General features: G+C 44.3%; 6 protein-coding genes across 8 annotated transcripts; 3 read left to right on the top strand and 3 right to left on the bottom strand.

Moving 5' to 3' along the window:
- The first annotated feature begins 1,411 nt into the window (after nucleotides 1-1,411).
- Nucleotides 1,412-3,744, top strand: LOC6901173 (uncharacterized). The gene is given in 3 exon segments (XM_033384660.1): nucleotides 1,412-1,725; nucleotides 2,444-3,458; nucleotides 3,460-3,744. Coding segments are annotated over 3 exon segments (1,365 nt in total). The 3' UTR covers nucleotides 3,496-3,744.
- Nucleotides 3,671-7,485, top strand: LOC6901174 (uncharacterized). The gene is made up of 3 exons (XM_033384410.1): nucleotides 3,671-4,255; nucleotides 4,646-4,848; nucleotides 6,722-7,485. Exons 1-3 carry the CDS (start codon nucleotides 3,709-3,711, stop codon nucleotides 6,776-6,778), a joined length of 807 nt encoding a protein of 268 aa, XP_033240301.1. The 5' UTR covers nucleotides 3,671-3,708; the 3' UTR covers nucleotides 6,779-7,485.
- LOC6901175 (uncharacterized) lies at nucleotides 6,261-7,821 on the bottom strand. The gene is made up of 2 exons (XM_002133840.3): nucleotides 7,540-7,821; nucleotides 6,261-7,026 (listed from the first exon to the last, which is right to left on the bottom strand). The coding sequence occupies exons 1-2, from the start codon at nucleotides 7,777-7,779 to the stop codon at nucleotides 6,898-6,900; spliced, it is 369 nt and encodes a 122-aa protein (XP_002133876.2). The 5' UTR covers nucleotides 7,780-7,821; the 3' UTR covers nucleotides 6,261-6,897.
- Nucleotides 7,822-7,962: 141 nt separating this feature from the next.
- Nucleotides 7,963-9,654, bottom strand: LOC6901176 (smad nuclear-interacting protein 1). The gene is made up of 2 exons (XM_002133841.3): nucleotides 8,932-9,654; nucleotides 7,963-8,871 (listed from the first exon to the last, which is right to left on the bottom strand). Exons 1-2 carry the CDS (start codon nucleotides 9,525-9,527, stop codon nucleotides 8,166-8,168), a joined length of 1,302 nt encoding a protein of 433 aa, XP_002133877.2. The 5' UTR covers nucleotides 9,528-9,654; the 3' UTR covers nucleotides 7,963-8,165.
- A 66-nt stretch (nucleotides 9,655-9,720) lies between these two features.
- LOC6901177 (uncharacterized) lies at nucleotides 9,721-11,607 on the top strand. Its single transcript, XM_002133842.3, has 3 exons — nucleotides 9,721-10,065; nucleotides 10,172-10,258; nucleotides 10,319-11,607. Exons 1-3 carry the CDS (start codon nucleotides 10,006-10,008, stop codon nucleotides 10,601-10,603), a joined length of 432 nt encoding a protein of 143 aa, XP_002133878.2. The 5' UTR covers nucleotides 9,721-10,005; the 3' UTR covers nucleotides 10,604-11,607.
- An 85-nt stretch (nucleotides 11,608-11,692) lies between these two features.
- LOC6901179 (sodium/potassium/calcium exchanger 3) lies at nucleotides 11,693-21,993 on the bottom strand. 3 transcript variants are annotated; one of them, XM_002133844.3, is made up of 7 exons: nucleotides 21,589-21,993; nucleotides 14,720-14,857; nucleotides 13,644-13,951; nucleotides 13,328-13,559; nucleotides 13,120-13,266; nucleotides 12,710-13,048; nucleotides 11,693-12,638 (listed from the first exon to the last, which is right to left on the bottom strand). In XM_002133844.3, the coding sequence occupies exons 1-7, from the start codon at nucleotides 21,665-21,667 to the stop codon at nucleotides 12,319-12,321; spliced, it is 1,563 nt and encodes a 520-aa protein (XP_002133880.2). In that variant the 5' UTR covers nucleotides 21,668-21,993; the 3' UTR covers nucleotides 11,693-12,318. The 3 variants fall into 3 exon arrangements, with proteins under 3 accessions (XP_002133880.2, XP_015041443.1, XP_033240297.1); XM_015185957.2 differs by lacking the exon at nucleotides 21,589-21,993 and adding an exon at nucleotides 18,411-18,482 and having other exon boundaries at nucleotides 12,319-12,638; XM_033384406.1 differs by lacking the exon at nucleotides 21,589-21,993 and adding an exon at nucleotides 17,881-17,932 and having other exon boundaries at nucleotides 12,319-12,638.
- Nucleotides 21,994-27,778: the final 5,785 nt, after the last annotated feature.

Raw genomic sequence — 27,778 nt, 5'->3', positions numbered from 1 at the left:
ATATAACAGCCCTACATCTGGGGGTCGACGAACGACCTAAAATCGTAGTATATCGGATAATTCGGCGTTTTCCCATAATTGCAGACATCTAATAGCCAACAATTTGCTTGACTTCACTTTTAGAAGTTTTCGTCTATTATTTAATTTTCCGAAGTTTCCCTTGTGCGTATTTTATAGGAAAAAGACACGAATCCCTCCTGGCGTTTCATCCGTATCGAATGACTCGCCTGTGCTCGCTTATGGCCAATTTGCACAGCGAAAGAACGGTTCTGACCGGGTGGAATGCCACTATTATTTCAGTTATTATAGTTCCTCGAACCGTATAAGGTTTCACTTGTCCTGGATACGCCATCGATAGAAAACATTAATAATGTTCCCAATGGTATGTACTCGTATGAAAAGGTGAACAATAGTGGGAAGGTAGTCAGTCGCTTTCGATAATTATACTAAGTTATAGATTCTCGTCAACATTTCAGCCTGTACTTTCATTCATAAAAGAACAGTAACAATGTTAACAATGTTAATGTACAAGTGTGTGTGTGTGTTTGTGTGCACATAAGCATGTACATACTCGTGGGTATGTATCAAGATTGAAATTATGGTGTTGCAGGGTCCCTGCTTGCCCCAAGTCCCATTATTATTCTATCGTTTCTTTACATTGTTCTTGACGTATTTTATTGTTACTTATCGTGAGCCGAAATATGCAAATGGGTCGGGTGGAGCCGGGTGGAGCCGGCTAGCGGGAGGCAGGGGCTCCTCCGAAAATGTACCAGTTACAATAGTTAACGACATGAACACTACTCGTACTAATTTTTTTATTGAGAACCACCCTCACCCACACCCATACCCACTTAACTTAAATGATTCTGATTCTGATTCGGTGGGTTCGGGTGAGATAGGGTTGTGTTGGGGCTGGGCTTGGGTTTGAGTGGGTGGCGCTGGGGCATTGGGCATTGGGCATTGGGCTGGAGTCGCGTCCTCGCTCATCATTTTATTCCATTTTACTTCGATGTCAAACAAACGGCAACAAATCGCGACCTGACGTGATAACAAATAACCGCAAACGTTGTTGCTAACAGAATGGTTCTTGTTCAATAAATGTACATAATTTAAAGCACCCAAACCGGGCCGAACCTAACCAACCCCTCCATTCCCTTCATCTCCTCCTTCGCTTCCCGCTCAGTCGCTCCTAATAACAATGGCAGACTCATCAATGTCAATTCCCGTAGTTCGCTTTGTTGGCTCCGGCGGGCCAGTTCGATTTGCGGCACGGGTTAACTTATTCCTTTGTCTCGTTGTCCCTGTCCCTGTCGTTGGGCCCTGTCTGCAGAGCTGTCAATTTCGCGGTATCTCGCAGCCTCGCAGCCTCTCAGCCATGTCCATGGCGACAGCTCAGGGGACATCTTGTGCCATGGCTGTCGTGGGTGTTCCGCTTCGCACCGGCAACAAGTACCCGCCCCGGCTGACCATGCGACGCGTCTTCAATACGAAGTGCTTTCGCACGGAGCGCTACCGTCATGAGATCGCCAACCACTACCGCGACTACCAGATACAGCAGCACCTCAATCTCCATCAGAAGCATCCGCTGGCCCACCGCCACCGCCACCAAAGGAGGCGTCGCCGACTGGGACTGGCAGCGGAGGCATCTAGAATGTCCTCCTCATTAGCACCAACGTTTGCGCAGCTGCGCGATGTGTGGCCCACCCCTGTGCAGTACTTTCCAAGGTACCTCCCGCCGTAATTTGATTGCATCCATGTTTTGTGGGTGCTTTGTGTGCATGTGCATGGGTATGGGTGTGTGTATGTGTATGTGTGTGTGTATGGTAGGGTGGTGTAGGTTGGATATCTGTTTGACAGTTGCGGCCATAAATATAGGTTGGCCTGACAGGGGTACGGAGCGGGGAGCGTAGAGCTTAAGCTTGCGGGCTGAGTATGGCGGATATCTGGTTGATAGCTTTTGTGTTTCATGTGGAATTTCTGCCGCATCGTCACAGCTACAGTTACGCAGCCTTGCCAGGGCTTCCAACAGATGACGTGCAAGTTTTCTAAATTGTACGGGATTTAACTTTATTATATAGGAGAGCAATTGAATGCCTTATATCTGGGGATTCTGTGGACACTGATCGCAATAACTGCCTGCCTGACTACTATTTGGGGGTGAGTTTGGTAAAGAGAGAGAGAGATATCTTGTCTAAGGGGCACACAGGGCTCTCCTGAAGTTCTCAAGACAATGAAGTTGCTGGGGGCATACCCGCACATTCGTCTTTAATTATATTACGCGTCGCGGTTCCGAGCGAGCATGGGCTCGGGACGTGGTTGTTTGCTGGCTTGTTTGTCGTACGTGTTTGCTTTTGCCATTGTAATTAATGCTTTGTTTGGTTGCCCTTTCTACATATCTAAATTTGTTCATCTATTTTTGTTGTGGTGCTTCCACTAATTACAGATTCGACGATACGTATGCAGCCCGTGGACGGCTAACAATTTGCTCAGGTGAGCCGCCCGATGAGACCTACAACGACGCAGTGCGCCGAATAAAGAGTTCCCAAAGCGTCGACCAGCTAAAGAAGCTTGTCCAATGCCAGTTGGCCTGACAGCGCGCCCTATGGATCAGCAGCAGTGGGCAGCGACGTCGGCGCAAGACATCGAACCGCAATGATGACAACGTCAGCGGGGAAGACGACGAAGACAGCCACGGCAACGGCAACGGCAACAGCAAGGGCACTGGCAGAAGCAGAAGCAGCGACCGAGAAGGCAGCCATGTCAATTATAATCTAAATATTTCTAATAACCAGGTGGAAAACCTACAACGACAACCCCACAGAGAGAGAGTCGACTACTACACGTATTTGCAACTGGCCAGCGGATATTACGAGCGAGGGTTGCACGCCAACATCAAGTACTTGGAATCGATTGGCCAGCGTAATGCAATAAGGCGCACGTCGCAGTTGCAAACGCCGTCATCTTTGGACCCAGTAGACCGTTCGGGGGAGCGACAAGCGGCGGATCAGAAGTTGAACGCCAGATTGGTCACGCTACTGAAGGGATTGCGGCGCAAGGCAGCCAGTAGCTCGAAGAAGCGAGGGAAAAGTTGTCCGGCAGATCCCATCAGCGTGCATATAAGGCCCTTAAAACAAGCGGCAGACGAGTCGCAGGCTGGCGAAGCGGGAGCCGGTGATCACAGGTCGGAAATAACAAATGCAGTAGGGCCGGCGTCCAGGATTATGTGTGATTTGTATGTCCAGCAGCATCATTCGAAGATCAACAAGCAGGGGAGTACAGCGGAGCTATCGGCAACGACGTTCGATCAGCTGAAACTATACGAGATCATCGATAACCTGAGCCATCTCAGCTTGAGCGATAGTATCGATACTCCGCACCTGCCGCAAATCACGCTTACCGACTGCACCCATCAGGTGGCGCTGTACAGCGCGAGTTTTGATATTGCCGCAAACCAATCAATTGCAGATACCCAACGAAGCCAGACCACCAACATAGCCAGAGCAAACTAGACACAAATACTCGATTGCATTAAATTGGAAACAAGCTAAACAGATACGATACTTAACTAACAATAGAAAAAAGGTGGGCCGGGCAAACAATCCACACAAACTCATTAAAATCAAACGGAGCGAGGGCGAGGGCGAGACGAGACGATTGTACCACACAAAGCCAAACCGCACAGCGCGTACGTCAGCGGAAATAGTTTATATGCAAACGACAAACAATCAACAACAAGCAGCAAACGGATTTGGGAAGCGTAACTGCGTCTTGGCCGAAGCTCGCGCTCGAACAATGGTTGTTGCTGTTGTTGCCGTCGACGTCTTTGAAAAGAGCAGCAGCGGCAGCAGCGTTGAATCTGCAGAATTAGCGGCACCCAGCTGTAGCGGTACACAAGCATCGGCCTCCAATAACAATAATACTGATAAGACCGCTCCAACGACTGTTCAGGAGGCAGAGGCCAACAACAACACGCCTGTCACCTCTAACACGAGCGACAAAATGACCGATGCTGGCAAGGGAAAGAGCAGCGATTCTGTCGGCGATTCTACCAAAGCGGTAGAGCCGGCTGATCCCGCATTGCCGACAGCTCCCACAAAAAGCGCCGTTAGCCAGCGCAATGTGGACATCAAGATCGAGAAGATAGCTAACACGGAGCCGGCCGGCCAGCAGCTCACCAAGAAGGTGTTAAAGCTTGATCTGGGCGGCAAGAGTCTGGACGAGTACTCGCTTAAGTCGCCCAAGTCACCCATAGCGGGTTAGTATTCATACATAATATACAATATACACACACAAACAATGTACACGTCCCACACCCTGCTTCAAAATTGAGCTTAATGTACATAAATTAGTGTGGGCTAACATTTGGGTTGATATTAGGAGCGTTAGAGAACTTCCATTGAAGATTATTCTTGATCCGAATCGGTTATGCAATGGGAGACATTCTTATAAGGAATTCATCCATCGAGTCGAATGAAACTGGGTCAAGATCCTCTTTTAGTTCTGTTTTATTAATTTGAATATAGTTTTTTTTACTTACGCCAGAGATTACAGTGCCGGAAGATTAATACTCCTATATTGAATGCCCACGTCATCAACGAACTTCCCTTATCATTTATTAGTCGGATTAATTTTTATGTATTCGCAGCACGTGTGCAACATCAAACATCATTGACGTCATCGGTGGACGTGGAGGACCGGAAAACGCTACGTGACGCCTTATATCAGGGTATTTTCCACCGACATCGCCGCACCATCTTCGCCGTGGGCAGCTTCCTGCGCATGTTGCGCAGCCGCAACTCCCAGTACAACACGATCCGCAGCTCCTCAGAGGGCGAGGACATCGACGAGGTTAGATAAGACAGACATCCATGTGTACATACTTGTACCCATGTATGCACGCACATTTCGCACACATCTTATGGGCCATGGACAGAAACATCTACCGAAGTAGCCGCAGAAGTAATAGACCGAACAAGGACGAAAGTCGGAATCGTCCAGGACAGTGCCCAGCCAAGCTAAATGTCGTACCTTGCTGCTTGAGTTGAACTTGAATAGGAAATTGAGCCCCGCGTACTTATTTATTATCCCATGTAACATGCGTATGCAAAAGTTGTGTATTATTAACTGCTTTTTGTACAGTTTTCATTGTCATCGTTATACCGTTATATCGTTATTCTGTTATACCGTTATTCCGTTACTGCGCCATGCCCAAGATCAAAGCAACCACAAGACTAGCCACCTGTTGTGCTAGTTCTGTATGTAGTGCACCTCTGACCTAGTAGCAGAGTTCTTTTCTCGGATCGCGCTCGGACGGAAAAAAACAACAAGAAAGCAACAAAGACATTGCCCTCCGCGGTCTGAGACAAGCACCCAAGTGCTGCATCACCTAATTCACTCTCTGAGAAGACGCCTTATATGTATAAACTGTTGCGGCAGCTCTACGACCCCTTAAGCTAAACTAAATGTGAACCCAAGCTGAACTTGAAATACTATCGCAACATTCTTACATACATATATAATATGCATATACATATGTCTAAAACGTAAACGAAAACGAAAACAAAAACAAAACTTTATTGTATTAAGCTCGCATTGTTTTTTTGTGCCCGCCAGTGCCAGTCGTCATTCAGTGCATTCTTGTGTATTTAGCAAGCTGATCTGACTACATATGTATGTACATGAGTATGTATGTGTGTATGTATGTATGTTCGTTCTGTCCGACCGTCTGTCTGTCTGCTTGTGTCTCCGACTATATGTTTCTGATGTAGGAGATGGAGATGCCAAAGCCTAACATTCATTGTTCGAAACGGACCATCCTTTTTCCAGTTGCCAACAGGAAAGGCAGTACAATATATACGTACATATGATGGCAGTATGATACAGATAGATACATGTGTACATGTGTATGTGGGTCCTTTGTGCATTCCTTGGGAAATTGGCTTGTATTGGCCTCCCCTCCCCACTCGTCATCATTTCAATAGATATTTAAACTAGAAATCTTCTGCTTAGAAGAGTGCACAAATATTCAAATATGTATACCCAAAATAAATGGTCATTCTACTTGACCATGGCATTTTTATAAAAATTCTCTTTTTCGTGTATGAGTCATTGAGATCTAGCTAGAATTTGTTTTTCATTACAAAGGGAACAAAATTTATAAAGAAACATGTCGAGGAAATGTTTTTAAATGATATATTGCGTATAGGAATAATATATATGTGTATGTGTAGCTACTATATGGTATACATACATACATGGTCTAGTTATAGAACACGAAATTCAACACAATAATTGTTTCTCCCCAAGATAAATGTTATATGTAATTAACATTGATTTGCGGTCCCATACCCACACATAAAGACACACTATAGTATATACATATATTTTAGAGCAATTTTTTGTTAACGGTAGCTTGCATATAGAGCTAAACCTGAATGGATAGTAATTACTTAACATAATAAGATTTTTTGTACAGCCAAAACGGTTTTAGACAGAATTGAAAACGTCTTACGGCACACAAAAGACAACGTAGTTTCAAGAACTGTTCGAACTGTAGTAATTTCGTACGACATTCTAATACATCCGATGCTATTCCTTTGATTTGACTCGATTGAAAACCACAATAAAACCATACATAAACCATAACAAATTCCAGTTAGTGCTTGCATTTTGATCAACAACCAATCCTAAACATTGATGATCTCAATCCCAATCCTTTCAGTTTCTCAAGAGGCGCAGCTCGAAGTTGCTCAGGCTTCCGCATATCTTCGATCAATGAGTGCTTGCTTTCTTGCGTGCCGGAAATACTAGGTATACAGTTTTCGATTTCCACGTAGTACTTAACTTTAAATATTGTTATTATCATTCGAGTAGTAAATTAAAGTTCTGTCGAAAGGCCTAGCCCATTGTGGGCCAGAGGCTAAATATGCCCCAAATTGGCAGCGCTAGATTCCATGGCTGGGACAACGGTGTTGGTGCAAATGGCACTGGCATTGGCCATATGCTGCCTACTGGCGTCTGAAGCTCCTGAGGAGGAGAAGAGAGTATGTTAATATATAGACTACAAAGTTCTCCAATCACGGTGCGTTGCTTAACCATGACACTTAATAGTTTTAGTTTCAACGATCGCTCTTTCTTATGCAAATATTCCTAAGAAGTAAGGCTAAATATGTATATCCATCATTCGATTTTGTAACATGTTTTCTCTAGTTATGAGCCATTATATTCTATCTGTACTATTATTCCGATCATCACTATAGCCAATCGCTATACATGCATATGTGGCCTTTTGAATTTGAATTTGGCACCAAACATATGTATGTACCACATGCACACAAAAGCGATTGCTTGCGAACTTACAGCTTTCGACTTCCAGATATTCACAGAAATCGAAAATTGTTAAATTCATTTCCACATAGTACCTAACTTTAAGAGTAACAGGTATAGAAAAGATTGATTAAACACTTGATAATTGTCAATCGGAAAGGTTTCTTCAATAGTTTTTTCCAACTCTAAGTCTTAGCAATGGTCTCTACTTACCGGCGGTGGGCTGGCAGCTACCACATAGGTGTCCTCTGCGACGGCCTTTTGTATTGTTGTGCGTATGGCAGCCGTTTCCCTCAGATTTTGCGGCGTTACTACCACCTTGGAGGCATTCAAGGCGGGCAGAACAAAAGGATCCCTAAGCCAGGTGGGTGCAATTACCTGACGACGCAGACGATAAGCAGCGCCTACCGACAAGCCAGCAGCCAGCAGCAAAATTGAGAGCTGCCACCGCATGCTGTTGCCCGTTTCGGATACAAATACACATTGAAAGCTGACGTTGGAGCGAGTAGATGCTTCGAGTCGTGAAGTTGAGTTTTTGCTGGTGCTGGAATTTCTCTCATTGACCTCCTCTTGTTGGTGTCGCTTCTGATTGGACGATTTCCATTTCGTTATTTTGGGTAGGTAAAGTTAAGAGAATTTTTGTTTGGAATTTTATTTACGAGTATGTTGGCAGTGGGCACGCAAAACCATGTTATGTAAATGTATACTGATCTCAGCCAAGGTGCGGTAAATAAAAATTGTACATAAAGAAAGGGTCAAATGAAACACATGCCGTGTTACTGCCCCGCCCCCCGACGATTGCAAAGGCGAGACAGGAGCCCGGCTGCGCACTGGCTGCTCTAGGCATTTACTTCCTCGGCTGGTACATCCACACGCTCTTCCTTGATATGCACGTCATCATCCTCCTGGTCCTCTTTGCTATTTTCGTGAAGCAGAACGTACTCGCGGGAGCTAAAGCCAAACTTGATGACATCCTTCTCCATCAGTTCGTAGTACTTGCGGCCATCGACTTTCTTGTTGTTCAGGAACGTTCCGTTGGCCGATTCCAGGTCGATGAGGTAGAGACGCACACGCTTTCCCTGGCTGCCGTCCTCGCGCTCAAAGGGCACGAGCCGGTATTGCAGGGCGGCATGCTGCTTGGAGCAGCTTGGATGATCTACCGCCAGGTCGACCACCTTGCGGTCGCGGCCCACGAGGAAACAGCTTTGGCGATGTATGTGTAGAGTAGGCAGTGCTGTTTCGCCCTTGAACGGGTACAGGCGCCAGCGACGCTTCGGCTTGCGAGCCTCGACCGGCTCCGAGTATTTGACAACAACTCCATTAACTTTGTTAGTGTCCTCGGTGAGGGCTCCGCTTAGCCCGAAGTTGGGCTTCTCCTTTTCGACAGGCTCTTCATCCGGCGGCGCCTTGTCATCGCCCTTCCTGCCCCACTCGAAGTGTTCGTCGTCTCCTCTGCTACGATTGTCGCGGCGCTGTTGTTTGCGACGCCCAAAGTCGCGTCCGTCTCTGTTTGGTCGATCGCGGGGACTGCGGCTACGACTGCGCCTGGAAAGAAATGCGAAATTAGTCAAGGGGCGCCTCGGTGGATGTTAAATCTGTACTTGCCGCTCTGGACGCCTTTCGGGGGAACGCCGCGGTCGCTCCTTCCGTTCATTGCTGCGTGCTCGTTGTCGTTGCACAGGTGAACGCTGTCTTTGTTCCCGGCGACTGCGATCGCGGCGTGTAGGATTGTCCCGGTCGCTGTCTCGGTGGCGTTCTTTTTCTGTCTCGCGCTCCCTTTCCCGTTCTCGCGAGTAGCTACGACTGTGTCTGCGTTGTTTTGTGTTTCTATGGGAATTGTGACGTTGGCCACCGTTGCCACGGTCGGGACTGTCCCACTTCGAGCGTTGCTCTTGCACCTTCTGGCTGGTTTCCTCAGACTGCTTTTCTAAATTTCTGGTCCGCTTTTCCTGTATTTCTTCAGCGCCTTCTGTGTTGCGATTCTTTTTTTTACTGCGCTTCTGCTTTTTGCCCGCCGAGGAGTTCGATAAGTCGTTGTTGCTGCTACTCCTGCTGCTGGAAGATGAACTCGAACTGTACCGTGATTCCCTTTGCTTGCTTTTCTTGAGGTTAGGCGCATTCTTTTCGTCCATTTTTTGGTCCTCGTCGCTACTCCCGGAATTTTCTTTTTGGTCGCCGGGCGTACCGCGTCTCTTGCCCATTGCTATTGTTTATTAAAGTCACGAATATTAACAAAAAACACAAACTAAATGGCTTTGAAATAGGTTAGGGATGGCATATCGGCTACTTCAACAGCTGTTTGGCTGATCGATATCCGTTCAAATCGGCTAGAGCGAATGTGAGTTACATCTCTAGGTCTGTCCAGTCAATTTGAAGATGCACGATACGTTTAATCGATACTAATCGATACAGTACAAAAGTACAACATCGCGCCATGTTCATCTCAATGCTTTGGGTAGCAGACTAGAATAACTACGATTTAGAAATTAGGAAAAATAATATCTAATTATGGTGATTATGATCTTAGTTAGTATATAGTCTGAAAGCATGTTGTGTTCTGTCGCGTTACGCCATTTGTAAGTTCAAACAGAATTAGCCGCAGAAGCAGTCGCTGTTACTGTCGGCCGAACGTCGCACCCAAACCCAAACAAAGTGAAAACTGATTTACTCCGCTTCACAATGACACCATTCGATGATTTTGTTTATTTAATTAATCATGTGCTACTAGGCGAAGAGCCGGTAAGTAAGACCTACATTAAAGCATGCACACATTCGTACGGCTGTATGTGTGCATGTGCATATGTACGTGAGACTGAAATCGTACATTGATTTTGTCCATGTGTAGACCATTGAGGACTTCATATTGCTTGTGGGTACATTAGTAGCATTCATAGCTTTCATACTCTGGTGCTGCTTTCCCATTCAGCCAAAGGTAAGTGATTAATCCGAAATAAACCCAAGTCTACCATCTAAAGTTTTCTTACTTCAACAGGAGCCGGGACCTCATCGCCAGTTCACATGTAAAATCATACAGAATCCAATAAAAGCTTTTGATGCGGCCACCAGCACCGACGACAACAATGCTGCCAATGCAGCACCATTCCCTTCACCGTATAGCACTGGAGCCAAAAGCGGCCTCGGTGCAAAAGGCAATACCGGCGCCGATGCCGGCCTGACCAGCAGCATGTACAACGGAAGCAACGGCAGCTATAGCAAGAACGGCACTGTAGCCATGCACAATTATTACGTTAAGAACGGACACCATTGCTGCACCTAGTGGCCAGCCTAAAGTTGGCATTCACGATTTCGCAGACCTGAGGCTGGGAGATGCTGCTTATTAGCTTAGCGTTCTGTTACCTAATCAGTTCTTTGTATGCACAATGATCAGTGCATCACCGTCGTCGTTATAGGAATAATGCCTGTGAATATTGATTGTAATTTGTGCCAATTGGTTCGACAGGTTGTTAGGAAGCAGCTTTAAGCTGCCGGTTCGCATTCGCAAGCACATTTGAATTGTAATTGCTCAGACTGATTTGTTTAAAAAAACAGGACAAGACAAGGAAAGGCAGACGGCATGCAAACCACCTTGCATGCCCTGCCTATGGTAGGGAAGATTGGCAAATGTTACATATGTGGCAAGTTTCTAAAACTTCCTTGATATCTATATATATATATATGTGTATATGTGTATATGTACATGTGTTGCATTTGTGGAAATACCAAATTAATATACATATGTGTGTATATGAAATCCAAGTATCTAGTTCTAAGTATTTGTGTATTATACAACAAACAAGCATATATTGTGACCACGTTCGCTTAGCCCAACCCCAAATCTCCAAGACATTTGCCAACCCAAAGTGGAAAGCAACAAAATTCTTAAAATAAATTACCATTTTGTTTCGCTGAAGGAAGAACATAGAAGCCCCTTCTAGCGGGAAACACCTATATAAATAAATATATAAATATCTTTAAGATGGATTATATGAACACCACACCCGGAAACCTTACAAAATATCTAGCATTAAATATTTCCCCGAAATCGCGTTTATTTCCACTGTATTTCCATGTATATATGTACATGCATTCGAATTCGTATTTGTGTTTATGTACACATAAGTATGGCCTATCTTTGTAAACCGCAAAATATTTGATCTCATTTATATACTTATTTATTTGTGATTTGTGATGTAACTGTTAGAAAATTCCAACGTCCCTCTACCACGAGGGGGGGCTGTAAATCCCTAGATCCCTCTAACAAGAAACGAATACGAAAACCTATCAAAGCTGTTGTTTTATTTCCTTTTTATTCAGCAACAGCAACCCAAACCCCAACCCAATACGCATATTTGAAATGAAAGTCATGTTTTGTAAAATTGTTCTTAGAATTTATTTATAAATTAATAACAGTGCTATCAAGGGCGTTGGGTAACGCTAACAATAGTTACTAGTGTATAAACACACACATCAACGCAATATCAACAGAAGTATGAAAGAGCGGCTCCGGGGAGCAGCCCTGGTCCGAATGGAGAATCGTCGAGCTGCAGACTGGAAATATCGTGGGGCACTTGGTCAAAAGACCATCTAGATTTGTATGTGGCTATAACATTTGGTTTGATTGGTTTCGAGGGTTTCCCTTCACTTCGCTTAATTCCTAGTATCTCGTTTGGGGCTTTGGTAACAGTTGAAACATTTGTGAATCGTCGTCGTTATTTGCCTACAACTATGGGACTACACACAAAAACATATTTACATAAATACATACATATATACACTGGCGAATAAATAGAAAATTGCAGAGCTTATTCCTTTTCATTTCTTTCTGTTGAAGCTCTCCTGCTGCACTCGTTTTTTAACCCTAAAGACAGTCTTAAGCAAAAATTAATGCATGTAACAGAAAACAAGAAATCAACGAACTCGGAACAAAAAAAAAAAATCACTGCTGATGCCAGCACCAGGAGCACGTGCCACAGACGCCCTACCCTACCGCCACTAGCTGCTGCAGTCCCTGGGGAAGAACACATTCATCTCAATCAGAATCTGAAGAACGATAAACACTCCGTAGACGGTGAAGAGAGCGATGCCCACCCGCTTGGTCAAGCGGTAGCCACTGAAGCTGAGTATTATGAAGAGGGCCACCGTTGAAATGATTAGTATCAGGATATTGTACTCGATGCCCTGGGTGCCGACCTGTTGCGGCTCCCCACTTCCATAGTTTAGGCAGTTCTTGATGAACCAGGGCACGCCAAGAGAAAGCAGGATAGCCAGCGAGTTGGCGCCCAGCGAGTTCGAGACTCCGATTCCGCTTTCACCTGTTAACGACAGTGCATAAAGTCAGATCAGTATTCGAACTGGGACCGGAATCAAGGCTCGTTCCGCTTACCGTTCCTCAGGGATATCAGACTGGAGACGGCCTCGGGCATGGTGGAGCCGGCAGCCAGGAAAGTGAGACCCATTACTATTGTTGGCACATGGATGGCCACTCCGAAAGCCGTCAGCATCCAGACAATCAGGTAGGCATTGCCCCCGATGCAGAGGATGCACATGATGAAGGACAGTGGGTAGAGGCGGCGGTGCTTCATCGGATGCGGGATCAGCCATGAGAGGGTGAACTTAATCGGGAAAACGAAGATCCACCAGCTCTTCATGAAGCGCGAGGCGTCGTGAGGATAGGCGTAGATGCTTTTTGGCATATCGTCTTCATCGCTGTCATCGCCGTTCCCTGTGATAAAGTGATAAAGTGATAAAGGGATGATGAGAAACAGTTGGCATGGAGCGGGGGATAGTGCTTACAATGCTTGGAGTGAGTCAGATTGGCGGTGGAGGACATCGACGAGGTGTTCTCTGGCAAGTTTACCACGAATAGGCCATCGCCCGTCAGGGGATCCTTCTTCAGCGGAAGCTGTGCCTTGGCGCTGTTCTCCGGAGGTTCCGTTAGATCTACAAGGCATCCAGGATCAGAATGGGGCAGGTTCAGGAACATAGGACTAAGTGGACTCACCGTAACGCGTGGAGAAGCAGCAGTTCATGCGATCCTCGATGAATACGCGAATGGCTGGCATGAACTTGTTGTTGTTGAAGGTGATCAGATAGTAGAGCACTAGGAAGCCCATCATGATGCAGGACTCGACGAAGCTAATGCTGCCGCCCCAGGCCAGTACCAGCAGGATTATCGTGTTGAATATGTAGATGAAGCAGTCCCTCGCTATTGGCCACCAGTCCAGCTGAACCGGCTGCCAATCAAAAGATTGAATTTCGATTTTGAATTGTGTAGACGTGCAAGTGTTTTCTGTGAAAACATTGAGAGGAGTACATACCTTGTCAATGGACAGCGCCGCCAGGCCCGCCACGCCCAGGGTGTTGAACATGAGCGAGCCAATGATCGTACCCAGACCCATGTCCGACTCCAGGATCAGGGTGCTGATAGTGTTGGTGAAGAACTCGGGCATCGATGTGGCCGTGGCCATAAAGGTGGCCGCCGCCACGTCCTTGGACAGGTGCAGGTCCTCGCAGATGCACTCCACCGTGGGCAGGAAGTAGTCGTTGCATATTATGGCCAGCAGTATAAAGAAGTATACCGCAGCAAAGACATGAAGCACCACCCAGCCCTGTCGAAGCTGTTCCACTGCAAGACCGAAGAAAGTTATAAACGTACATGCATTCATGTATGCGAGGGAATGCCCCACAAGTAGGCAACACTTTCGTTGCTTTCGAGCCATTCGTGGAGAACCGGTTTCCCACAAACAGAACTACATATACCATACCGGAAGAACGGCATCTATCAGTGTCATTTCCAAAAGACATACCTCCGAATAGGTATTAGTAGATATTTACAGGCAGAAACATTAGAAATCTAATCGCTGTTCTTACTAAAATCTAGACACCTTACATTCACCAGAAGAGCTATCTGAATCTAAGTTGTAAGTATTCTGTAGTGCTTGGAACAGTTCAAGCTTGTGCGCGATAAGAGCGCCTACCCAGAGTGTTCCGCACGAATAGACAGAGTCTTATGTGCCCGTCTGGTACGCTTTGAGTGCAACTACTACGTATAGTATACACTCACGTAGAGGGTACGAGTATAAACAGAAGTTCATGGCTTGCCTGATTTGATTCCCATTGAATCGTCCGTTATCGGGGGAGCCTGCTGATAATATGGAGTGTGAAGCAAGAAAGGCCGAAGAGTCTGGACACCGGACGCCCCACACTGACAAGTTCAAGTCTATCCAAAGTAGTTTTAATGCACATTCCGCTCTATGATTTGGATTGGGTGCCCCGAGAGACCGATAATGCCCGAGGGAAATTATAGCTTCGGATAATACTTGATCGTGGTTATCTACAGACTTTGAATTGTGCCGACAGTCCGACAGTGCGACTGTCCACATCGAAAACTTACCTGTAAAGAGGTCAGAAAACTCATCCATCGGTGAGGTCTCATCGTCGCCCGGGCACGAGGCACGTGGCAGTATGTCGTAGAGCAGCTGCTCATCAAAGTATCTCAGGGATGCCTCCAGAAAGTTGCTCTCATTGCCGGCTGCAAAAAAAAGAACAGCCCAAAAACAGAATTAATCGTTTAGTCAGCCACTCTGATATGCACATCGGCCCTGATTCTTCCAAGCTAATGGAAAATACTCAACACGATAAGATTAAGCAAGAAAATAATAGAAAAAAAACCAACTATCCAACGTCTGACTGACAAAAGCGCAATCCAAGTCGTCAGAAAAACCCGAACTTAAACCGACTATCAATATAATGTGACCAAATAAGAGCTCTTTCTTAAGGAGCTAGGGGGCACCCTTCAAAAGAGGTACGTATTTCGCAAACTCCACTCAAAATTAATTGACACTTTCAATTCAAGTTCACTCAGTCAGTACATATTTATGTTTATGTGACGTTCGGTATCGCTGTTCGCAAAAGGGACTAATTAATTTTATGTAAGAATAATGGAACTTGATTTCTTTTGAAGAATCTATGTACTGTGTAACTTAAGGGAGAGACAAATGCAGATTAAGATCTGATTCTACACATGACTGCCATTTTATTCGTAGATCCAGTCCTTGGCAGCTAGAGCCCAGGTGACCAGCTCCTTCTCGTTGAGCCAAAAGGTGATCTCCTTTTCTGCAGACTCGACAGCATCGGATGCAGAAGTCACCGCGAATGGTACCGGGCAAGGAATCGGCCGGTCGAACCGTTTGAGGGACTTGTATGTATAAGACTTTATCCATTTCCATTTTTCTTACAATTTTGTATTCAAATCTGTCTCTTTATATTATCCCACCAACACCAGCCGTTTTATCTCGCTCCGCCAGAGCGCGCACACTGCACGAGGAAGAGTGCGTGGGAGAGAGATTTCTGTAGCTGTTTTTGTGTTTTGCCATGTAGAACAGATGACACATTAAAAGGTAAGTTAAAATGGTCGAGGATGGAACTTGCTCTTTTAAAGAGAGGTTTGTTGATTTCATTGAAAGAAAACAAAACACTGCCGAAGGTTTGGCAGGAGAAATTTTAAACAAATTAGACAAGCAAAGGGGACATCTTTTAAGAAGGTGCTGTAGAGCTAAATGCTATGATAACGGATGTGATGGTATGGTAGTATGATAGTAAATTTTGCAGTAAATCAACCAACCCCATCTTTCTTATTTTGCCACATTAATCCAATACCAAAGTGTCAAATCATGTATTGCTTATGGTAATTTAAAAGGGGGTTGATTTACTAAAAAAATTCCTTCAAAAATGCATTCTTTGGACAATTTTGATGACTTGTACCCTCGTACTTGCGGCATTACTTGAACAATTTTAATGATTAGTAGCTGTTTTTGTTGGGAAATAATACCACTTAAGACTTAAAGTCTTACAATAAGACCATACCATATACAAAATTAAGAAACATAACATTTTAGCAAACTTCAACTTTCGTTCGATATATCTTCAGGTTCAGCCATTGTATCGACACCTCTAAAATTCCTATGAAAGGCCATCAATTGCTTTGAAAGTGCGCAGTCACAAAGTAGCAATTTTTGTCTCGTGCTCAGTGGAATTTTTTTTTAAATTGTATCCTGCTTAAATTACATATAATTTCAAAAAGTAATAAATATCTATTTTATTGAAGCGAAAGGGAGGGTTGGATAGGATTTCGAAGTTTACGATTTTCTTAATTTATTGCCAATTTAAATAGAACCAATAAAACTTTGAGGTGTAAATAAATAAATCTAAGCCTTGTAGCTTATTTATTTTTGGTGTGAAACTAGCTTAGGTGTGTGACTAGCTTGGACCAAAAAACTCTATACAATTATCTGGTCCTTGTAGTATAGTCTTTGCTTATATGGACTGTGAAATTTAGGCAGCATTAACTCAAATAAATTCAATTCGAATGCGTTCTCTTGGACTTATGTTTTGAATGGAGCCATGCAGATCTCTAGTGCATGTATCCCTACACTCTTAGTCTCCTTCTTCTTGGATGATATGGCACTCAATGGAGCTACATTTGTACATAAATACTGGCAGTCATCTTGTACTATTGCTTTCATTCGTCACGCATTTCCAAAGTATAATGCTCTGTACTATTATGGTTTCATTATACATAATTCCTTATTCCCACGAAATAGTATAACCAAAAACCCCAAGAAAAACAGAAATATTCCATTCATACTCGAATTCTTGGTCAGATAACCCTTTATAATAGCGTCTTCCAGCTAAGATACCACCACGCCCGCCCACGCCCCCGCCCCCGCCCCCGCCCCCGTCCGCATCGCTGCCCCCACCAGTCGTCGCCAGGGGCAATATTGGTTGTGATTGGCATTTCGATTGGAGTTTTACAGCATTGTTATTGCCATACGTATTGTGCATTTTGGCGTCGCTTGGCGGGAAGCGGCCGTTGAATCGACGGTCCAAAATAAATGGGACAGTCATGGAGGCGTCTCGGTCGTTTTTCACATGTTTGTTTTGATTTTGCTTCGTGTAAGTACGGCTATACCCTTGAAGAGAGTCGTACGATTTAGGCAAAGCACGAAGCCCACAATCTCCGCCCACATACATGCATGCACACATACATATGTACACATACTCTTGATTAGCACTGACATTGGAATCGATAGAGCCATTGGCCATAGCCATAGCTTGATCCCATAGTTTTTGATCCGATGATAGTCCAGCAATACATTGGCATAGGAAACCATTGAAAACCGCTCTGAAAGGGTATTCTAAGGTTCGGTACCGTGCTGGCCGTGTCTCTTTATAATCTCTTTCATTGGCACGGGGACACGGTGATTATTTTATCTAGTCAGATTTACCAAGAAATTAAGCGACGCTGGTGCACTGCTGGGCGGGGGCTGGAGGGGGTCTGTTTCTGGGACCTTGTCTGAGGTTTCTCTCTGTGTGTGTGGGGGACAGTTAACGGTTATCAGCACTCTCCCGTTTACACCCTCCCATAAAGCAGCCCATTAATTACTATTGGCTTTTACGATTCGTTTCTTTTCGTTTCCATATTGTTAACCAAGTCCCCGGCGGCTGTGGGGCCTGGGCCTGGGCGGTAGGCAACCAGATTGTGACGTCACTAACCTCTTGACCTGATTGCAGAGATTCGAAATTTCTTCATCACGTGCGGATACGCTCGGCGGATTCCCCCCGTTTATGCTTTGTTTGTGTTTATCTGTGGAGAATTGCGTGCCAGAATGCATCAGCACTGCACCTGCACCTGCACCACCAGAGCCACCAGCGACAACAGCAACAGCAACAACAGCGATCTACAACAAGGGCTGCACAATCAGTCATAATTGAATAATTAGATGCACTGAGCACAGAAAAAATAAAGAAGAACACTGCCATCTGGAAATTGAAACGCGGCAAGCAAAAGACAATCGAGGCGAGTAAACATTGGGCTGCAGCGATCGATATCGATGGGTTCGTCCATGTCATCGTTCAAATGTACATGCATATAGGCATATAGGCATATATGGGCGCGTAGTACATAAATGTGTGTGAGCATATGCTTCACACTCGCGCTCACTCGCACACACTCGCACACACACGGCCACAAAAGAAGAAGCAACCATCCCATGGGACTGGTTAGCTCCGCTGCCAGATCTTACTTGGAGTCGCGCTGGCTGTGCAAACGAAATGCATTTGGCTCCACAGGTATGCAGCCCCAACTGAAGCTCAGGCCCGAACCGAACTGAGACGTGTCGCTCCATTCTAAGCCAGGCGAAGCTCAAAAACAGCGACCGAACCGAACCGAATTGAGCTTGACTTGCCGACAAACAAGTTTATTGAACTTGTTGCCAGCTGTCCGGCAGAGTGATTATGAGATGCATTGAAAAACCCAAACACACAAGCTGGGAACACTCCAGCCCCAACCTCAGCCCCAGCCCCAGCACAGGTCGGAGTAGAGCCATTCTTGAGGGCCTTCCCTTCCCCATTCCAGTTGCGGAAATAGTGGAAATTCGATTACTTTTTGGCTGGCTTTGGGCAGCAATTAGGTAAACGCCATCACCACCACCCACCGCCCTTCGGTCCGCCCCTCGACGAATTTTCCAATGCTCCTGCCCCTGGCCTCGCTCCATGCCCCGCTCACTTTGTAATCAATAATTGCTTCGTTTTTTCTTCGTTTCATTTGCGAGGCGAGGGCAGGTCCAAGAGTTTGCGAAGCTCGTTGAAAGCCTCGCAATTGGCATCCAACTGGCTCCAAAGTATCTGGATAATTGTTCACTAAATACTATTCACTGGTTCACGACTGTCGTCGGCTCTCGACTCTCGGCTGGGCATTGGTTCTGGTTATGGCCAGGCCGTACTTGCACTGGCCAACATAATGTTGGGCTAAGGAATGTGCATATGGGAATGTAAACTGTTAATTAATTATTTAATGAACTGACGACAAAATGAGTAAATTTTGTTATTGGCTAGCTCAACTCATTGGAAATGGCAACAATGTAGGCTAGTAAATGAAACGATGGCTAATAAATTAAACACTCTCACATATATACATATGTGATTACGAATGAGCTCCATTGTTTTCCCTATATATGTACAATGTAATAAACTATCTTACGAACTACAATTCAGTTCACTTTCGACAAAAAGTAAATTAACAAAAATCAATAAATCGTTTAAGTTCGTTTTAAAAAAAATTAAAATACAGACAGCTATACTATATAAGCACCTGAGACCGAAATACATCCATATATGCATCATGAATAATTACGAATATTTCGGGGAACGGAGATTAGTTTTGAAAACTAACTAACTAACTAGTTTTGAAAAAACAGATGATAATCGATTAAAGGAATGTTATGTAAGTAATGTTATGTATTTAATGAAATATCGATGCGTTCCGACTTACCAAGAGATGACTTCTGTTATGCACATGGGAAGCGAGGACATGAAAACAGAATGACGAGAGGAATAATGTTTTATAATGAAGTAAGTACATGGATTATAAGACTATAAGCAGATCGAACCCCGAAAATAATGAAAGAATATTGGACAACACTTAACAGAGGAACTGTTGGAACGCTTGGGTTGGGTCTTGAGCTTGTGGAAACCGTGTTGCATGGTGCCGTCGAGTTGGATTTGCTTGCTTGCACCGACCAAACAAGCCCAAACAAGACAATACAAAGCGAAACAAAAATAAATACATGGATAATAATGCTCAAACTCGAAGTGGCAGGCGCCCCCAAGACCAACACCATTGGCAGAGGTAGCATTGGTAGCATTGGTGGCAAGTCGGGTCTGTGGAATGTGGAGGCGAAGCGTCGTGGGGGCAGTGGGAGAATGAATGCAACCACCGCCGAGCGGGGGATCGCTTGGCACTTTGGACTGCAGCAGTTTTGATGATAGACGATAGGCGAAAAGATCCCCCGTGCCGGATGATTGGGAAGAGCCATAGCCCAAAATGTTAATGGATCCGTCAGCGCGAATCGAACAAATTCCTTTTCATTATTCCAGCGAAAATCCCATTTCGGAAATACCGAACGCCAAATGAGCATATTAATCGTATATGGGCAGCGTATTTATAGATCTGGGCTTGGGGTAGAGTGCGGGTCTGCCTCTAGGCATGGTTGAGGGTCTGGGATTTGCGTTTCCAAGGAATCCGGGAATCCCATGCCGCCGCTTTCGTTCACCGACTGCCGAGCGACGGTCAAACATGCCCAAACATGCCCCGTGAATCTCTGAATCGCTTTGTGTTTGACAAAAAATAGGGGAGAGCGTGCGATGATCGGCTAGTGAAAATGCATTCATCATGACTAGACATTTCTGTGGTAGTTAAATTTAAGCTTATAGTGCTTTAAGTATTTTAATGTCTTTAATTGGTATCAGACGTGATAAGACGTGTCCGAGCCGCAAAAATCAATCATATATCGAAGAGGTGGCTTATAACGGGGAGGCATGGACATGTGTTATCAAAACGAGCCGTATCTAGAAGAAGTCTGTACTTGTGTTCGAATCTGCAGATCACGGCATGGATCTGTCCAACTGATAATTGAAATAAATGATTGTGCTACCTCGAGTCGATCCAAATCCACGGGCCGCAATCAAGGGACATGGAGGAATGTCGGCTTTCGGAGATAATGAGCCAAGTGCGATTCAAATATCAGCAGCCAGTAGGTGGCAGGTGGCAGGCGGCAGGTGGCAGGCGGCAGGTGGCAGGCGGCAGGCGAGAGTACATATGTATTAAGATAGTGGATTGCCATGATTTGTTAATGGCATCAGCCATATAAATAGATGAATGTATATTTCCGAATCTAAATCCCATTCTGAGTGTATCGTAAAGCCATCATAAATCGAAAGTTGCGATGGCCCAATAAATTCGCATAAATCATCGCTGCTGGGAGCACGCCTTAGATAAGGGCCACGCCACATGCCGGCCACTGGCACTGGAGTCCTCGACTACGATGAGTCCATTAAAGTTGCAATTGTTGAAAAGCCTCCAGCAGTACGTCCCTATGCTAGTCCCCGCCCCCACCCTAGAGCAGTGGATAAGAGACATTTGATTGATCGATTCGATCGATCCATTGATCTGTCCGATGTCTGTAATCTGTAATCTGCAATCTGTAGTGACAAAACATTTAGATAATGGGCCGGAAAACTATGTCAACCCTGGACACATGTCGACACAAAAGCTAATAAGGAAACAAACATTTGAAACCAGTAGAAACTAGCAAAAAACTATATTTTCCTATAGGACAGCGCGTGGAAACGCTTGGAGGTCGGCATCCTGGATGGATGCCCTGAATGTCCCTGAATTGAGCTGTTTACAGTTTGTCGACTCACCTGTTGCGTGGGTACTCGTTGCGTGGCTGCCAAATAGTAAGACGAACAGGCCCAGCAAAAGGCCGAAGTTTTTCACCATTATTAAAGCTAACAGCAGATCTTGAAGCCAAATTCAAAAAACAAACGAAACGGGAAAAAAAATCGTAGGCGGGAGGCGATCTCGAATTTGTTTGAATTTTGTTTGCATTTATTTGAAGCTTGCTCTCGGATTTGTGCTGACACTCGATTGGCTTGGCATACACGGCGTATGCGCAACGTGCGGACTTCGAATTCCGGCTATTTCGATTCGATTGTACGCTTCCCGGTGGTTCCTCCAGCAAACCGCTTGGCTGGAATTATATCGCACAACTAATTAAGAGCGACCAGCGCGCGCCCGTCTTAATAATAAACTGCGACGTCGACGCCAGCGCCGGCGGACACAGCAGTGGCAGTGGCAGCGTCGACTGGCAACCGGCTAGCGACTGCGCCAACGCCAGCGACAGCGACAGCGCCAGCGCCAGCGTCGCTTCGTATTGACGGTTTTATAAAGATATCTTCTCTAGTAAGTCTAGTCACCTCAAGTCAGTCACTTCACGTTGTCGGTTTTATTATATGTTTTATTTCGCCTCCACACTGCTTCGTGCTTAATTCTGCCCGTTTTCCCTACCCTGATTCATGTGTGCTTTTTTTCTTCTTTTAACTGCGACTCGCGTGCATGTGTAGGGTACAGAAAGAAAGGGTGTTTGGGAAAGGGGATTCTCAAGATTCTTAGATAGATACAGCAGCAGCGCGATTCGGCTAGGGGGATTCCCGCACCATTCTGGGCATCGTCCTTAGCATTGCTCATGCTCTGCCCGAATCGAAGCGTACTGGGCTATACCTGAGCTCTGCCGATCTACACTTTCAGATGCGATCGCTACTATACATTGTACTTCTGAAAATACATACATTCTGAAGATATGCACATACATTAGTATTATTATTATCTATGGCAGTCTGGGAGGAGTTGCGGGTCTTTACTTATACATCTTCCATTCTTGGGCAGTACTTTTGACGGGTATCGGTATCCGACAGTCGAGCTTTTCGGCTCAAGTTTCTGCCCAAATAGGTACCTCCGTGTGTGTGTGTAATGGACGTGTGTGTGTGTGTGGGTACGCCTTCCCTTTCCATCTGTGCGTGGAGTCATTAATTGATAAGGAAGCAAAAAAAAAAAAAACAATTGCCTGACATTTTATCAATCTATTGGCAGTAGTCACTAACCGAGCTACGCAAGTACCCGTACATATGGATGTATTCGATTGATGTCCGTATGATAGTGTTCAATGACATATTGAATATCGGTTTCCTTATATGTATGTACATACACACGCATTCACACACACTTATGTATGTACGCATGTGTTAAAAGTCAGTATGTCAGCTTTCATACAGTGCACGATGGGCCCAAAAACCACTTTTCGTGGCCAAAAGCCATTTTGTAAAAGACCTTAAAGTAGCCGCCATACATATGTCAGAAAAGCATTGATCGCACACAACAAAAAATGCAACAGAGCCCACAGTTAGCTTATCAGCTTATGTTAGCTGTTCAAGTGTTTAGAAAGTATAAGATTAAGGAATTTAAGTGCAATTAAGTGCAGCCCCATCAGAGTGGTCTTTATATTTTGTTTAAAATGAGTCAGACCTAAATGATTCCAGCCACAATATTTAATGCATGTTGTAGATCATTCGATTCTTCTTCAAGTGCACGTCATATTAAATTCCACTGTAGACCGCTCTTTCTGAAATTCAATATTCTGTCCAAAGGGGTTCCTAAAATATATACATAGGTAAAAGCTTTTACAACTTTTTTTCGACAAATTGGAAAGGAATTACTCCCAAGAGTTCTAGAACACAATGAAAACAGCTGCAGATGTCTTACGTCTAATGGCATTCATGGCATTGATCCTTTTGATCCGGGAATCGATCAAATGAATACAAAACACCAATATTGTGCAGGTGGGGAGCACACCAAAAGTAATATGCATACGGTAGCGGATTTCGAAGGATGTGGCCACTGATGGTAACTCAATTCAAGCCGATTGTGCGCTTTCCAAATCTAAAAAGTCAGTCGGAAAACGTTCCTTAACTGTTATGGACAGAAGTTGAAACAAAAGCAGTCAAGTAGCATGATTTTTGGCACTTTTGGCACAAAACTTGGAAAAATTAAGTCTTCTTAAAACAATTTTATAAGAATTTCGAAAAACGCGCTTAAAGGCGAGCACCCGCCTCGGGAACTATGAAAAGGACCATCCCAAAGGAACATCAAAGTAGGATCGTGTTCTTTATCGCTTGATATTACAAGGGAGTTTATTCAGCCGGTAGACAGGTGGATGTTGACAGCAAAACTTTGGGGTGGCGTCTTTAGGAGGGAGGTCTAGCGATCGTCGACCAGCAAAACTCCCCCTTTTGAGACTAAAAATGCTCCAGAATAGGGGCCAATGGTGCAAACTCAACGAAACTTGAACTGTAAATGATTGGAGAAACGTTATGTTTTTAATGGCTCTAAGATAAACGAGGTTGGTGGGGAAACTATGTCGAATGATAGCCGGAAAGTCGGAGAACGCTATAAAAATTAGCGCCTAAAACGAATGGTGTGGCAAGCAGGCAGTGGGATGGTCTGGGATGATTTTCTTGAAAAGCAAACTAATTTAATAGCAGAAGTACCTCGACCAAGGGCTTACCCAGGATTTCCCAAAGGGGCCTGTATCTCTTAAGCTGGGTTGCCACCGATTCGACACCAAAGAAACCATACTAGAGCACTTTATACCTCTATCACTGCATGATTTTTCCAAAAGGAATATATTGCTGGTCTTCCTCTCTTCGCTTGAATTGTAGTGGTACTTAAATGATAAGTACTACTGTATTCAATGAAGAAGATTTTAATTACCGTTCAGGCATGAGTCAGTAGTAGTTCTTGGCCTGAGTAACCATCCCACAGTAGCTGGGATACCTGGCAGAGCTGGCAGAATTTCTAGAGTCTGGTATGGCACCACATCCATCAAAGTCTAGACCAACACAATCAAGATCCATTTCAATTAAATATTCTTTAGTATTTGGGGCAATAGTTTCATCATTCAAAGCATTCAGTACAAGGTCTGCCAAGGTCTTCTTCAACACCCCATTTCTCTTATGCGATTTTTTTGGTTTAGGGTTATTTAAGAGGTTTTTTTAAGAGGAAATGGAAAGGCAAGGGACGGATTATGCTTGTTGATGGCAATGATATTCTGGAGGGCAAATTTTTTCCACAAAAAGTAGTTATTGGTCCCATAGTGCAGTGGGGCTCCCAACAGATGATAATGGTTACCTCGAGTCTCATCTATCAGGTTTTATTATCAAGGAGCACTCAAAGACCACACACTCGTAGATCGTAGTTCTCCTGTTAAAACTCTTTGTTTCTTTGTCGTTTTATAATCAGACACTGCATATGATCTGTTTCCCATTGAAAGGCGCTGTAAGACCTTCGAAGTAATAACAACATTGAAACTGATTTTATTTATTAAACTACGAGGCTTCTCTAAGACAGGACAAGACATTATGTATCGCTGAACCAACGATGAGCCTCTTTTGGTAATTAACTGCAAGGCATACGTAATGGGATATGGGAACTCCTAGTTGTCAGAAGTCACGCCAACATCTCTTAACTAAAACAGGACAAACCACACAAAAACAAAAAAAAGTATGAAAGGATCAAAATATGTGAACAGGGCAGAAAAGCCGGAAAACTTTTTTTTTGTTTATTTATCCTCTTATATTTCTCTCATTTCTCTTCTGGTAGTCTATAAATATGGCACATCTAATGAAACTACAAATTTTCATGTAATGTAATTGTAGGGGAGCATGGATTTACGTGAAGCAAAGAATTGCATTTAAAGCTCGAAATTCTATTTATCTAAATTTGATTGGCCTGAGCACGAATTTAATCAAAGGCTAAAAATGGCTAAAAGCTGACAAATCGAGCCTAAAACAGGATCGATTTCCGGATAGGGGTTAAAAGGACAGATCAATCCGGAAAAGGCATCACTGATTGTCAGATACTATAAGAGCTAGATCAACCAAATTTCAGACTCCTGTGATATCGCACTGAAGCAGGTGTGTTTTGAAATTGTTCCACGCCCCGTACTACTCCCTCAAAAGGCGATAATCTGAGTTTTGAACAATTTTGAAGATACAATAAAACCGAAAACGCAGAGATCTATTATCTACCAGATTGCTGAACTAAGATAAGATCGTATCATTGCTTTAACCAGAATTTTCATGGATGACTGTTCTGCCCTGCTCTCGCCTTAACATCTTCCTCTTTCGGTGTGCGCCCCGCCCCTTGCCACAGTGATGGCGATATATCGAACGGATAGAAAAGTGTCACGACTGGTTAAAGGAGCAGGCTGGTCGGTTGTCGAAGTAGGCTGGATCTGAGCCCTATATCGCAGCAGCTATAGCTGCCATGGGAATGATCGATTAAACAAACGTTTTTATGATAAAACATTTCATACCAACGGTACTCGAAGGGTACAGGGGTATATTCGATTTCTGGTGAAAGTGGATGTGTGTAACATCCAGAAGAAAGCATTCACGATCCCATAAGTTGATATATTCTTGATCAGCATCAATAGCCAAGTCGATAAAGCTATGTCTCTCTGTTCGTTCGTCTGTCCATCTTATTTGACGCCTAGTTCTCAGCGACTATAGGAGCTGGAGCAACCAAATTTTTTTGTTCCACTATTACAAGTGTATTTCAAAATTTCTTCCAGCCCCCACAAAAGACGAAAATCAGTGGCATCCACAATTTCGAAAATACGAGAAAGCCGAGTGCTGGAGCTGGAGCTGGAACAAACAGTGGCTACGCAACGCCTTCGACGCGATTGCCTATTCTCTCTCCCTCTCTCTCACACACTCTTCGTCGTGCAGTGTGTGCCCTCTGGCTGATCATGGTGATGGGCTGATGTTGGTGTGAGAGTAGAAAACAAAGCGACAGACTTTTCGGAGTTGGGTCAATTTTTTATTTCAGTTCGCATTCTTTTCATACCTTTTAAGTATACTTTTCGAGCTTCTAAAAGGAACAGCTAGGAAAGGAACAGATATCCAGGCTCGCAATGATCTCTCATTCTGAAGATGCTTGGGTAGTTTTCAGGCGTAGACAGACTGCGGTGGTTTCTGTGTGCTGGCAAGAGATAGTTGTCGTCTAATGGAGAGTGCGTGACCGACTTCGCTTCACAGTTCCATTAAAGTACACTTCGAAGCAGTTGCTCACCCATAAACCGTTCATTATTAGTGGGTAAGAACGACGATCGACTTTCCAGTGTATTTAGAGATTCACCACTCGAACCTATCAGTGCTTCTACCATAGGAACTATCGGTCAATTTTTTGGGACATAATACGATTTCTTTTAGACATTTTTGAACAAATTGCTGGGAAACATTAAATGTATTGTTGATATAAACATGTAACTATGTCCATATAACGCTAGACAGTCATATAAGATTTCAAGTACGTCACCAAAAAATAATCAACGTCGGATGAAATTGCTCTTTCCTAATGTATACATACAGACTTCATATGATATGATATGTACATATGTACATGCCTCAATCTTAGTTATAATACCACGGCTTATAGAGGACGGTTCCCACAAAGGATTGTAAATAATAGCTTTTAAATTATATTTATAATAACTTGTAAAAAAGATAGTGTTCGCGGGATCGCAGTTATTTCTGTGCGTTTATCATATCGGGGCCACCGATTACCGGCCAATCAAATCAGCAGGCCCCTGAATTTGATTTTGACTGCGATTCCTGTACTTTTTTACTTTGTGATCATGACGCAGTCTGTGGCCCATTCATACGTCATGGGCGGAACAATGGCGTAGTGCTGGCATTAATTCCAAGATTTACTGATATCACTACAGTATATACATACATATGTAGGTGTGTCAATTACTCAGAGATAATTCCCCCGTGGCAGACGGACTGCACCATAAACAAGATACAGGTGCTGCCGGTGGGTTGACAATTTTGACCGCTTAATGCTCACAATGTTTATCATTTGGACTTAATGGCGGGAAGTTATGTTTTTTTATGGCTATAGTTATAGTTATACTTATGCAGCTGGGACTGTTGGCCAAATGACCACCAGGCTTTCAGCTCTGAACTGGATTAGAGTTGAACTGATCAGTGG

The sequence above is a fragment of the Drosophila pseudoobscura genome, chromosome X (assembly GCF_009870125.1).
Source record: "Drosophila pseudoobscura strain MV-25-SWS-2005 chromosome X, UCI_Dpse_MV25, whole genome shotgun sequence".
NCBI classification, from domain to species: domain Eukaryota; kingdom Metazoa; phylum Arthropoda; class Insecta; order Diptera; family Drosophilidae; genus Drosophila; species Drosophila pseudoobscura.
Note: the sequence above shows the minus strand (reverse complement) of the source record. Positions and strands in the feature narration are given on the sequence as shown.

Bases quoted from the DNA above. Each gene is read 5' to 3' on its own strand.
- LOC6901177 (XM_002133842.3), top strand. From the start codon at position 10,006: ATGACACCATTCGATGATTTTGTTTATTTAATTAATCATGTGCTACTA. The intron at 10,066-10,171 runs GTAAGTAAGACC...GTCCATGTGTAG, and splicing joins TGCTACTAGGCGAAGAGCCG to ACCATTGAGGACTTCATATT. The intron at 10,259-10,318 runs GTAAGTGATTAA...TTACTTCAACAG, and splicing joins GCTTTCCCATTCAGCCAAAG to GAGCCGGGACCTCATCGCCA.
- LOC6901175 (XM_002133840.3), bottom strand. From the start codon at position 7,779: ATGCGGTGGCAGCTCTCAATTTTGCTGCTGGCTGCTGGCTTGTCGGTA. The intron at 7,027-7,539 runs GTAAGTAGAGAC...TCTCCTCCTCAG, and splicing joins TAGCTGCCAGCCCACCGCCG to GAGCTTCAGACGCCAGTAGG.
- LOC6901176 (XM_002133841.3), bottom strand. From the start codon at position 9,527: ATGGGCAAGAGACGCGGTACGCCCGGCGACCAAAAAGAAAATTCCGGG. The intron at 8,872-8,931 runs GCAAGTACAGAT...ATTTCTTTCCAG, and splicing joins CCCGAAAGGCGTCCAGAGCG to GCGCAGTCGTAGCCGCAGTC.
- LOC6901179 (XM_002133844.3), bottom strand. From the start codon at position 21,667: ATGGTGAAAAACTTCGGCCTTTTGCTGGGCCTGTTCGTCTTACTATTT. The intron at 14,858-21,588 runs GTGAGTCGACAA...TTTTTTTTGCAG, and splicing joins AACGAGTACCCACGCAACAG to CCGGCAATGAGAGCAACTTT. The intron at 12,639-12,709 runs GTAAGCGGAACG...TGTCGTTAACAG, and splicing joins TCTGATATCCCTGAGGAACG to GTGAAAGCGGAATCGGAGTC.
- LOC6901174 (XM_033384410.1), top strand. From the start codon at position 3,709: ATGCAAACGACAAACAATCAACAACAAGCAGCAAACGGATTTGGGAAG. The intron at 4,256-4,645 runs GTTAGTATTCAT...ATGTATTCGCAG, and splicing joins GCCCAAGTCACCCATAGCGG to CACGTGTGCAACATCAAACA. The intron at 4,849-6,721 runs GTTAGATAAGAC...CAATCCTTTCAG, and splicing joins AGGGCGAGGACATCGACGAG to TTTCTCAAGAGGCGCAGCTC.